This window comes from Lolium rigidum, chromosome 3 (genome assembly GCF_022539505.1).
Source record: "Lolium rigidum isolate FL_2022 chromosome 3, APGP_CSIRO_Lrig_0.1, whole genome shotgun sequence".
Lineage (NCBI taxonomy): Eukaryota > Viridiplantae > Streptophyta > Magnoliopsida > Poales > Poaceae > Lolium > Lolium rigidum.
The window spans coordinates 313,522,989-313,534,895 of record NC_061510.1 but is presented as its reverse complement, the minus strand read 5'-3'; the positions used below and the strand labels follow the sequence as shown (position 1 = coordinate 313,534,895).

The window sequence follows — 11,907 nt, the reverse complement described above, 5'->3', positions numbered from 1 at the left end:
TTCTGGAATTAATTATGGAAATTGTGCCTAATTATCCAACAACTATGTGACTATCGGAGGGGAGAAGAGACTAGACAATTATATTTAATTTAATACTAGAGTTTAGCGAGAGAAAGGTCACCGGCAGGTTTCTGGCAGTTCGCCGGCGTGGGGCGGGTCGGGCGCCATGCGGAGGTAGAGCGTGTCACGCCAGTTAGCCACTTGTGACTGGTACAGGTCAAAGTTGCAGTGGTACTTCACCGCCCTCGCGGGCTCGCGCGAGTAGAGCCTAGCCTTGTCGCTGCCCTCGCCGCCGCCAGCCTCGTGGAAGCCCCGCACCGCGTCTACCGCCGTGGCCATTGACTCCAGAGGCACGCCATGGCCCGTCACCTGGAAGAACCCCCACTCCGACGCGGCGCGCCCGACAGCCGCGACCACGGAGGTGCGGTCCCCGGCGCCGATGTCGATCACCGGTACATACTTCGACGACGGCGCCGCTGGCGTTTCTTGGCAGGAGGGGTGGATGGGCTCATGCAGTGGTTGTTGGTGGTGGTCTGGGAGGCGGAAGATGCGGGGGACGTGAGTGACACCAGAGGCGACGAGGCCGCGGACGCCGGAGAAGGTGGCGTCCAGCGCGCGGAGCTCGGCTGCCCGGTCGTATGCAGCGGACATGGCTGGCGCCGTCGAGGTGCACGTCGTTTGGCTCTGGATGTGGATGAGAACACGGAGACGGCTTGGAATTGTATCCTCTCTCTAGTCCGCATTTCTCTCTAGTGTAGTATATATGTCACTATCAAGTTACCAAAGTTTCAAACTTTGACTGTTATTCTGTTTCTACTGAGACTATTTTTATTCGAAAGTCTCAACTACTGATCATAACGAGACAATAAATTTGGATTTTCAGTATGTTGGATGATGGATGTGGCAGCCAATTGACGACAACATCAAGAAACGCGACCAAATTTCAATTAAAATTACTTCTTCCGGTTTAAAATAATTACATAAAAATAAATGTATCTGTACAGCTAAATATATCTTGGTATATTGAATTTTTGGGCATTCATTTCAAATTGCAGGGGGGTATAAATTTAGGATAAGCATTAAGGCATGTCGTCTTCGACACTCCAATTTCTAGCTTGAAACAAGCTATTCAATAGCTATCTGATTTGAAATCGGAAAAAGACACATTTTCAGACCAATGAGGAATTGACAGTTGTAAGACTCAAAACTAAGAAAGTGAAATGAGCAAAATTGCTTTCATTTGCACGGGACAACACATTTCCGTCCTCCTTTTTGCCAGCCCATTTTTTTTTGCGAAATTCCATCGATCTACTAAAACCATCAACATAAGTACATAGAGATACAAAAGTAATAAAAATTACAAATAATTCCTTGGACCACCTAGCAACGCCAATGGCTCACTATTGAGTCCAAACTTGAGTTAGTTTTCATGCTTTTTTTTTTGTCTTGCTCACTTTTGGACAACAGGAATGCGGCCTCTTGTTTAAAACAACAATACTAACAAACGACAGTAAAAAGTAAAAATAATAGTATAAACTAAAATAGATTAATTTATCGATATACAACCGCCAATCAAAGACACATTTGTTACAAATTCGCATTCTTCAAGACAACACTTTTTGGTCATTAGTTCGGAAAACTCCACGCAAAACATTGAAGTGAATTACTTGGGCTTAGAGCATCTCGAGCCGCGTCTCCCAAAGCGTTTCCCAAAGGGATTTGGGGCGCGCCGGACAAAAAAACCGTTCCAGCCGCGTCCCCCAAAGCCCATTTTTGTCCGACGCGTCCCGATACAGTGTCCGGCGCCCCGAGCCCGTCCCCGTCCCACAGGGGACGCACCGGGGACGCCGGACACAACGAAAAGCGAGGCGGGGAGTGGCGGGGCCGACTCGTCAGCGGCACAATAAATTTTTAACCTAATCGTCGCCTACCTCGCGACGGAAGTTATTGGCGGTGCGGTTCCCGCGGCCGACGGTGCAGTTCCCGCAGCGACGCGGCGACGATGCGGTTCCCGCAGCGACGCGTCTCGTCGCGCCTAGCTCGCGTGCCGGCGTTAATGCGCGCCACCGCTCCTCCGCCTCCCTCCGGCCTATAAAAGGGCCGCCTCTCATCGTCCCTCTCACACACAAACCCTAGCGCCTCTCTCCCAAACCCTAGCCGCCACCATCTCAACAAGACCCGACGCTATGTCTGGTAGAGGCGGAGGCCGACCTCGCGGCCGTGGTCGTGGTCGTGGTCGTGGCCGCGGCAGAGCTGAACGCTCGCCATCGTCTCCCACGCCGTCGGCTTCAGCGTCGGAGATGGACGTGGAGCCGGACGTGCGGTTCGAGTTCGTCCTCGTCCTCAAGGGCGACCCGCGCGGCATCCAGAGGCTGCCGGACTCCTTCGCCGACTACGTCGCCGGCGACGATCGCCCGCGCACGATGCATCTGCGGGAGGTTGCGTGCGGCTACTACCGGTGGATCGTCGACGTGATCTACGATGCGCGCGGCAAGATGTACCTCAACATCGGCTCGGAGAAGTTCGCGCGGCATCACAGCCTCGAAGCCGGCTTCATCCTCCTGTTCTCCTACTTCGGCGACAGGGACATGAGCGTCAAGGTCTTCGACGAGACGCGGTGCCGCCGGGACTACCACGGCGACAACACCGACGAGGAGGACGACTGAGTGTTCTTTCTTCGCAGCGAACACGTGCACGGAGGTTTCTGGATGTTCGCCTCATCGGTAGAACCAACAAGGGCACCATGCTCCCGCTGGATTTTCCGGCTTAGGTGATCTGGGTGTGCCCTCGAGTGTTCTTTTTTAGCAGCGAACACAGGAAACCTTCGATGCACGGCCTAGTTAGGTTTAGTTTCTTTGCAAAATTTTATATTTGTGTCCACGACGATTCAAACTATTTATTAGTTTGTGGAAAACCATGTGCCTAGCTGTGTTTTCGTGTAAACCACGTTCCAAATTATGTATTAGTTTGTGGAAATTGAAATAAAAAAGCCAAAAAAAAGTATTTTAAATGTTTGGGGGAGGCGTTTGGGAGACGCGGCTGGGGAGTGACGTCCCCCAAAGGCGACACGAACAAAACACGTCCCCCAAACGCTCAATCCGGCGCGGTTTGGGAGACGCTTTGGAGGACGCGGCTAGAGATACTCTTAATTAGTTCTTATAGCCACAAATAAAAGGTAGACACTTGGGCACTTAGATACTTGGGTGGATGGATTCTCCCATGCACCAATAGATTACTACATTTTGAAGTAGCTCCCCTTGCTCTAGCATAAGTGCAATATCACCGTTCAATGATTCTAGGATGATGCAATGGAACACTCTTTTGAAGTTCTATAGAAACTAGCATTTGTAAGCACATACCAGAATTCAAATTACAAAATTGTGCTGCGACTAAGACAATAAATTCAAACTAAAATATTGAAGATAAAAGGATGAGAAATCGTACAATTGGTTCTCTTACTCTGCTAGCCTCGCAATGTACATACAACTAGCCAATCAAAGTTAGGCCTACATGGCTACATGGGCAAAGTAACAGACAATATACGAACTCCAACCCTCCAACCTAGCAGGCTAGCACACATGTGTGTGATAAGGTGTGTTCATTTGAGAAGACGATGGCAAACAAATTGAGAAATGAAATGGAGGTTCCGATATGCATGAGGTAAGTTTCTTGGCATGCAATTTGTTTGGTGTCTGGTGTATCATCTGTTTTTTTTTTTATAAATCGTGTACCTTCACATGACATAAGTAGTTAGAGCATCTCCAGCCGCGTCCCCCAAAGGGATTTGGGGTGCGCCGGACAAAAAAACCGTTCCAGCCGCGTCATCCAAAGCCCATTTTTGTCCGGCGCGCCCCAATACGGTGTCCGGCGCCCCGAGCCCGTCCCCGTCCCACGGGGGACGCACCGGGCACGCCGGACACAACGAAAAGCGAGGCGAACCGACGCGGGCCCGATGCGTCAGCGGCTCGGAAGCCTAAAACCCCGTCGCCTACCTTTGGTGAAGCGACGTTAATGGCGTCCCTGTTTTCCTAGGCGGCGCAGGGACGCGTCTCGTCGTGCATGGCCGCGTGGCCGTCCGCGCCGGTGTTATTGCGTGCAACCACCCCCTGCCGCCGCTGTTTAAAGACGCCCTGCAGTTTCTCACCGCTCACAAACCTTCTCGTCGTCGCCGCCTCCCCCCTCCCAGATCTTCTCCTCGTCTCTCCAAAAATGTCGAGCTCGTCCTCCCGCAAGATCGCCGCGGCGAACGGCTTCGGCCGCGGCAGCCTCACCGTGGTGGAGGCGTGGGCGCTGTACCACGCCCGGTATCCAGTCCCGCCGGACATGCGGCTGCCAAGCAGCGGCGGCTAGAAGATGGCCGTGAACGGCATTGGCGTTCCGCCGCCGCCGAAGCCGCGCACGGACCAATGGTGGGACGCCGTCAAGGCCCGTCGGGCTCAACTCACCGCCCAGGAGCGGTTGGATCCGACGTGGGCGGTCGACAACAACGACGCCTGGTGGACGACGTACTTCAAGGCGAAGTACGACATCGAGATGCACAGCATGGAGGGGCTCGTCGGCGGCCCCAATAGCTGGAACAAGGACGGCCGTGCCCTGTTCTGGGGCGTTCCTGGGCGCAGCCTCGAGAATATCATCCGCGGCATCCGCAACGGCGCTCCAAGGCTGGAGATGCCGTCGTCGCCGCCGTCTCCTCAATGGCAGCCGAGGAGGACGACGTAGGGTGTGTTTGGTAGCCTGGGTCACTTCGAATTTACTCTCCCACTTGAGATATCTCACTTCATACAAGCTAGCTTGAGATTTTGTGGTGTGTTTGTTAGCCCGTATGTGGTGAGAAAATCTGAGCTGATACTTTGTTTGTTAGCCCGTATGGTGTGAGATTGGCCCAAAAACTAGAAATAACAGAGAGGTCCACAGTTTTGCAGAAAGGCCCCTAAACAAAATAATAAAAAAGCAATCGGGTCCTCTCTGCACCACACCATGCTGGGAGCTCTCTGGCCGGCGGTGGCGGGCCGTGGGGCGGCGGCGAGCTCCTGCATCTTCCCGGTGTGAGCTCCTGCATCTTCCCGACGTCCCCTGCTTTGCCTCGGCTAACGGCAGAGGAGAAGGGCGGGGAGGAAGGCCAGAGCGGGAGGAGGACCGGCCTGGGTGCCTGCTCGTCGGCGGTGGCGGGCTGTCGGGCGGCGGCAGCGGCCAGGGGAGACGGCGGCCGGAGGCCAGAGGAGGCGCGCCGGCGCGAGCTCGGGATAGGGCTCGGCAGGAACTGCAGGAGGCGTGGGAGGAGAGCGTCGGCGCGAGCTCGGGCTCGGCGGAACTGCAGGAGGCGTGGGAGGAGACTGCCGGCGCGAGCTCGGTGACAGGCGGTGGCCAGGGGCGGCGGCGGCCGGCGGCCATGGGGGCGGCGGCCAGAGGAGGGGCGCGGGGTGACCGGGGTCGTCTGCGAGGGATTTTCGTTTCGGAGGAAAATTAGGAGGCGGGCTCACGTCTGGGGGTGTGCTTGCGGGTCTTCCGAGAAACTTTGCGGGATGGACTCAGCTTGGGTGGGTTGTGAAGCTCGATCTGAGCTTCACAACTGGACCTGGCTGAGGGGCATTTTTTGTATGAGTTGGGCATAGCTGAGATGAGTTGACCCAGGCTAACAAACACATATTTGGCTGAGAATCTCTGTTGAGATGAGATTTTCTGGGTTGACACGACCTACCAAACACACCCGTACTCGTCCTCCTCGCACTCTTCTTCCTCAGGACCGGCGCGATCGACGCCGTCCTCGTCTTACAGGTCGGCGCCGTACACCGTTCCCAAACGGGAGGTGAAGGAGGAGCCGGCGACGCCCGTCAACACGAGGCGTGGCGGCAGCGGCAGCCGGCGGCAGCAAGGGAGGCGCGGCGGCGCCCTCCTCATCCCGAGCCGGAGGTGAAGGAGGAGCCGGAGGAAGCGTCGCGGCGGCGGCCGCCGGCGTAGTATGAGCGGCGGCGAGCGGCTCATCGCCGCCAGCCGACGACCCCGAGGACCGCCCGTGTCCGCGGGCGGCGTTCTTGGCGTCCATGAACGACAAGGACGCCTGGAGGGGCGACCTCGACGTGGCGATCGCCTTGTCCATCCGCGACTCCGGCAAGCCGCTGGTGGACCTCACCGACGACGGCGAGGCAGGACCAAGCGGCGCGGTGAAGAACGAGCCCGTCGACGAGCCCGTCGGCGAGCGCGTCAAGCAGGAGGTTGTCACCGACGACATGTACAACTTCCAGCAGTACTACGACGCCTCCGGTCGCCACAAGTGGTTCTAGATTAGGTTTAGTTTAAATTTAGTCAAATTCCGTTCGAATCTATGTAAGTTTGGACGAATCTTAGTCGAATCTCGTTAAGTTTAAAATTTCCGAATTTTTGTTTGCGGGACGCGACTGGGGAGCAACGTTCCTCAAAGGCGGCACGAACGAAACACGTCCCCAAACGCTCAATCCGGCGCGGTTTGGGGGACGCTTTGGGGGACGCGGCTGGAGATGCTTTTACACACAAGAAACCATAGAAAGAATGGTGGTAGGACATTGGGACTGCTACGTGTGAATCACGAAGTTCAGAAACATAACTGCATGGACTCGTTGTGAGAAAATAAATATAGGAGGTTAGAAAGAAAACATGACGCCGCACGTAAATGATAAGAACAAAGAAGACTCTGGCATAGATATATGTAGATTGATAGTAAAACCTTGTAATTTTCTGAAGAAATGTTCCTGAAGTAAACAACAAAAACCGACTTTCTAATATGCACTAAATGAAGGTAGCTTAGAAAGATATAGAGAAACCAACAAAAAATAGGGAAAAGGTCATGGACAAAGTTACTATAGAAAATATTACATGGAACTAATAATACATAGAAGATAAAATAGGAATGTTCTAACATGTGAAGATATAAAATTAAAGAGATCATAAATGGGACATCGAAGATAAAACAAAGTAAATTTCGAAAATTGTTCAGACTTAAACAATGTCAGATTTTAATACTGGAAAATATGTTGATTTAGTTTAAAAGTAATCAGATTTTAAAAAAAAACGAAAAACAAAAATGGATACTACCTTTCCTGTTGGGCCGTGGCCCAACTGACCGACGCTGGCCAAGCACAGGTGTGCGGCACCTTGCCAAGTGCCGACCAGGTCCTTGCAAAGGAGCCCCCAAAGATATCGCCTCTCGAACTGGCAAACCCTGCCGCCGTTGCGCTCGCCGTCTCTTCCCTCCGTGCTCGGTGCTCCCATCATCCTCAGCCCTCAAGGGGTCCAGTGGATAATTCGCCGGCAAGGGGCGAGTAGTCTATCCTGCTCTCCGCTCGGAGGAGGCGTCACCGGAGGCGACGCCCGCATCCCCCGGTTGCGCCGCCATCAGGAAACGACCTGGACGCCGGCAAGCGCTACAGGTAGTTAAGGTACGGCTGCATTCTTTTCGATTCGGGACCTTCCTCCGTTGTCGGAGTCCTATGCTATGCCATGCCTAAAACTCGACCTGAATAAATTTCTTGTTTTCGCTGCTTCTTCAGATTACTTGCGTATTGCTTATTACCCAATAATGTACTCTGCTATCATATCTCCGCACGCCTTATAAGGAAAATCATCTCAAATATTTTTTTTCTCCAAGAAACAGAAAACCAACAGATCTGTTAAAATTGTTGCCCCCTACCTCTCAGAGTCTCAGTTAATTAACCCCTTTGTATAGCTTACTTGTTTTGCTGCTTTTTCTTTGCCACAGAAAATTGCCCATCTAACTTATGACTATAAAAAAAGTGCTACTCCCCCGATCCAAATTATCACTGTATCGGTGACAAATGATTTGGATCAGAGGGAGTACATACCTCTTTCACTGTCTGTCAGATTACTTGCATATGCATCGCCACGCTTAATACCCAATAATATACTCTACTGTCAAAACTTTTTTTTTTTTTGGAGGGATTCGTACTGTAGGATAGGCTAGAAAAACTTAAAGGCAGTTTAGAAATTTATAGACGTCGTAATGAACCTAGAGTTAGAGGACTGCAGTTTTACATCTGTTGGTTTTCTTGTTTTGGAAGAGAAGAGTATTTTAGCTTATTTGCCTTATAAGGTGTGTGCAGATATGACAGTAGTGTCACTTCCAGTCCCATTACTTTTATCAATGATTCAGTATATCTTGTGGAACAGGGGAACGTAGCAGTGGACTTATTTTGAGCAGTATGTTTGTATATTGGTTGCGCTCATAGTACTAGCAGTCCCACGCCAAACAATCTATTGCTGGTACCTTAAGGTTTTGTTGGGGATGGATGGCAGTAGCTCCAACAAGAGAACGGTTGAAGCTCTGCCAGAGGTAGAGCGGAGCACCAAGAGGCTTAATGTCAGCATTGGAGTGGAGACCCTTGATTGCCCCATCTGCTTTGAGCCCTTAAGGCCCCCGATATTCCAGGTAAATGCACTGCGTGTGTGTACACATTTACTTGTCTCTCAACTCAATCTTTTATTTCATTTATGATAAAGCTCAAACTAAAATCAGATATTTGGTAAATCAATCGTTGGATAAGTGCTATTACTTGGCAACAACATGTTTCTCATGAATGTTACATGGTAGCTATGGTAACTGGAATAATGAAATGTGTAGTACTAACCTATCATGCTGTCGTGAAATATTCCAGTTTTTTTTTTCTGTTAAGATTTATTCTCACAAGGCCCCATTTAATCCGTTCTATTCCATAGTGCTCTATCGGTCATTGCATATGCTCGTCTTGCCGTGGCAAGCAGACCAACAAGAAGTGTCACTTATGCTCTGTCGAAACTTCCTTCAAGCGATGCTTTGGGATGGAACATGTTGTCCAGTCAGTCATAGTTCCTTGCTACAATGCCGAGTACGGATGCACCGAGAAGGTGACCTACTACCAGAAAGAAGAACACGAGAAGGCATGCCAGAATGCCCCATGCTTCTGCCCAGAGTCTGGTTGTGGCTTCGATGGACCAATACAGGTGCTCCTGGACCATTTCACCACCGAGCACAAGTGTCCATTGACAGTCGTCCCAGACTCTGCCAGAACATCTCTCCGTTTACAACTGGGCTTAAATGTTCTGCAATTCACCGAGACCAGCTACTTTTTCTTGCTCAGCATGGCATTAGAGCCTTTTGGACATGCCATCTCAGTCGTCTGCGTCCAACCAAATGTTATAGAACCCAAATTCTCATGTACTATGGACTACAACTGCATGACAACCGGCTATTGTGAAAGTACAAGTTGCCACATCAGAAGCTCTTCGCTCTCTGATGGGCTACCGACAGAGTATGATTTGATAATTCCCAAGGGAAAGATTTCTGATGATCGAGAAGGCATCATGCTCACAACCACCATTCATCAACCTTTGAGACTCAGCAGATCCCGTCTTCGAGGAAAGGATGCGACTCCTGCTCTTGAGACTGATGATGAGGATAATGTACCTTTACCTTTAAGTGTGAACAGATCCCATCTCCAAGGAAATGGCCCAGAATCTAATCTTCCACAATGGTTCTCTTCTGACGACGACGATGATGATGATATATAACTTGGTGGACTGGTTGTGTCCGTGCATGCTAAAGGCTTAGCATGGGCTGGCCGTTGTTATACCTGGCTTTCATCATTTTGGTTCCAAGATATATATGTCAACAGTCTGTATGATCACAAGCTCCTTCAACACATTAGGCGAGCAGTGTGTGGTTGTCGAGTTTGACTGCATGGATCTGATTGCAGCTTTGAGCTTTGGGTCTGATGATGCTGCCAGCGTCATAATTTATGAGGAAGTCAGCCTCCTGGTGATGCATCTTCCAAGGGTAACCTTTTGGATGATGTAATAACAGTCACATTGAAGGTACCCTGAGTTAGAAGGAAAAGCATCACGGTTGTTTCGGCAATGCAGCTACTAGCAAATAGGATGTGTTCATGTTAGTATTTTTCTCTGCATCACATTAGTACTGATTGTGAACAACCACCTGTTAATTATTTTGTTTAGGCTCTCCTGGTTGCTGACTGCCTGAGATCCAAAATGAAATATTTTCCTGAATCGTGCTGTGCCCAATTAGATGTTTGATTATTAAAAAAAAAACCTGTAATTTATTTGAAGATTCCTCTATGCTTTTATTTTTCCAGAAAAGTTCGACCGGCCGCATAAATAGTCTGTTTGATCGAAGCAGGCCATGATCGTCCTGATGCTGTTGGTGATGACCATGATGATTTTACAATTTCCAGAGTCCTTTCATTTATAAATAATACTTGAGGATACATATGTAGATGTTCTATGTTCTCTGACCTGCACTTGCTTCAACAGGCAGCTGTCCTAAACAGCTAAACTCGTGCCGCTATATGCGAGGTTGTTCATGACCTATGTTGTGTTAGTAGATTTGTCTGCATTTGCTGACTACCATGTATGAACAAGTTATCTGTAAATCTGTAATCATTCTGCCTGGACTCTTGCACGTTAACAGTAAGGCCTTCTCTTTCGTTTGTCATTATTTGTGTGCCCACATCGGAAGTTCGATAGGATGAAATCTAACCGGGAGGTTTCCTATCAGATTTGATATTGTATGAGGAAATTGATTGTGATATGTAGCTGGAGTACTTGATGGCTTGGTAGTTGGTCTGGTGGCACTGGAGGCGACGAGGCCGTAGACGCCGGAGAAGGTAGCGTGGAGCGTGCGGAGCTCGGCTATACCAGGCGGACATGGTTGAGAGACGGCTTCGATGCATGGGGTGGCCAAGCTTTTCATGAAAGTGCCAGTGCGCGTTCATCCATGGTCGCAGCATCCAGGACAACTTCCTCTATGTACAAGGGGTCATCCGGCACTTCCACCGTGCCTGGTCTCCGCTTGTCTTCCTCAAGCTCGATATTGCGCGCGCCTTCGACTCCGTGTCCTGGCCGTACCTCCTGGACATGCTGCTCGCGCGGGGTTTCAGTGCCCGGTGGTGCGACTGGATTGCGATGATGTTGGCTACCTCTTCCTCCCACGTCATCCTCAATGGCGAGGTGGGGCCACGCTTTCCTCATCACCGTGGCCTCAGGCAGGCCCCCCCCCTTTCGCCCCTCACCGCCTCTTCGACCTCGCCACCGATGCTGGGCTTCTCTCCCCGCTGCGGGGCCGCAAGGCCTGCGGACTTCCTTAACCCGGTGCGCGCGGAGATGGAGCACGTGCACGCTATTCTCCTCCGATTCGGCGCTGCCTCTGGCCTTCACGTTAACCTGGCTAAGAGCACCGTCTTCGACATCCACTGCCAGGGCCTGGACGGGATCCTTCCCTTGCCGGTACCTTGGCCTACCGCTTAGCTTCCGTCGTCCGCGGCAGATTCACTTTTAGCCGCTCATCGACAAGCTAGGAAGTCGTCTGGCGTGTTGGAAGCTTTTCTCTCACGCGGGCCACCTGGCGCTCCTTAAGGCCGTCCTCTCAGCGCTACAGACTTACCTCTTCTCCGTGCTCGCCCCGCCGGCTTGGCTTGTTAAGGCCGTCGACAAGATACGACGCGCTTGGCTGTGGGCTGCGGATGTGACATGCTCTGGTGGGCGCTGCAAGGTCGCTTGGGCGAGGGTCTGCCGCCCACGTGATCTTGGTGGCCTGGGCGTTCTTGACCTCGAGCGTTTCAGCCGCGCGCTCCGCCTTCGCTGGTTGTGTTCCAGCGTACCCAGCCCGAGAGGCCTTGGGCCGGTCTCCCGGTGCCCTGCGACGACTCGGACCGCGAGCTTTTTTCTATGCCCACCTCTGTGGAGCTCGGTGATGGTGCCTCTGCTAGTTTCTGGCACGACTCGTGGCTCTTCGGGGCATCTCCTAGGTCCTTGGGCCCTGCACTATACTGCCTCTCGCGTCGCAAACATCGCTGCGTGCCGCGCTGCGCAACGGGGCTTGGGTGCAGGATCTGCGTGTGTGTGTCTGTGCGTCTCTCCTGGAGT

The 11,907-nt window shown here is 51.7% G+C and overlaps 2 protein-coding genes across 2 annotated transcripts; one reads left to right on the top strand and one right to left on the bottom strand.

Moving 5' to 3' along the window:
* Positions 1 to 117: 117 nt before the first annotated feature.
* Positions 118 to 5,036, bottom strand: LOC124696875 (1-aminocyclopropane-1-carboxylate oxidase homolog 1-like). Its single transcript, XM_047229541.1, has 2 exons — positions 4,977 to 5,036; positions 118 to 732 (listed from the first exon to the last, which is right to left on the bottom strand). The coding sequence occupies exons 1-2, from the start codon at positions 5,034 to 5,036 to the stop codon at positions 118 to 120; spliced, it is 675 nt and encodes a 224-aa protein (XP_047085497.1).
* A 2,173-nt stretch (positions 5,037 to 7,209) lies between these two features.
* Positions 7,210 to 9,938, top strand: LOC124699888 (E3 ubiquitin-protein ligase SINA-like 7). The gene is made up of 3 exons (XM_047232116.1): positions 7,210 to 7,412; positions 8,161 to 8,419; positions 8,707 to 9,938. The coding sequence occupies exons 2-3, from the start codon at positions 8,276 to 8,278 to the stop codon at positions 9,535 to 9,537; spliced, it is 975 nt and encodes a 324-aa protein (XP_047088072.1). The 5' UTR covers positions 7,210 to 7,412; positions 8,161 to 8,275; the 3' UTR covers positions 9,538 to 9,938.
* Positions 9,939 to 11,907: the final 1,969 nt, after the last annotated feature.

Excerpts from the sequence above, each read along its gene's own strand:
- LOC124696875 (XM_047229541.1), bottom strand. The coding sequence starts at position 5,036 with ATGCAGGAGCTCGCCGCCGCCCCACGGCCCGCCACCGCCGGCCAGAGA. Across the intron at positions 733-4,976 it reads GCCAGAGAGCTCCCAGCATG|AGAGAGGATACAATTCCAAG; the intron begins GTGTGGTGCAGA and ends AATGCGGACTAG.
- LOC124699888 (XM_047232116.1), top strand. The coding sequence starts at position 8,276 with ATGGATGGCAGTAGCTCCAACAAGAGAACGGTTGAAGCTCTGCCAGAG. Across the intron at positions 8,420-8,706 it reads TAAGGCCCCCGATATTCCAG|TGCTCTATCGGTCATTGCAT; the intron begins GTAAATGCACTG and ends TCTATTCCATAG.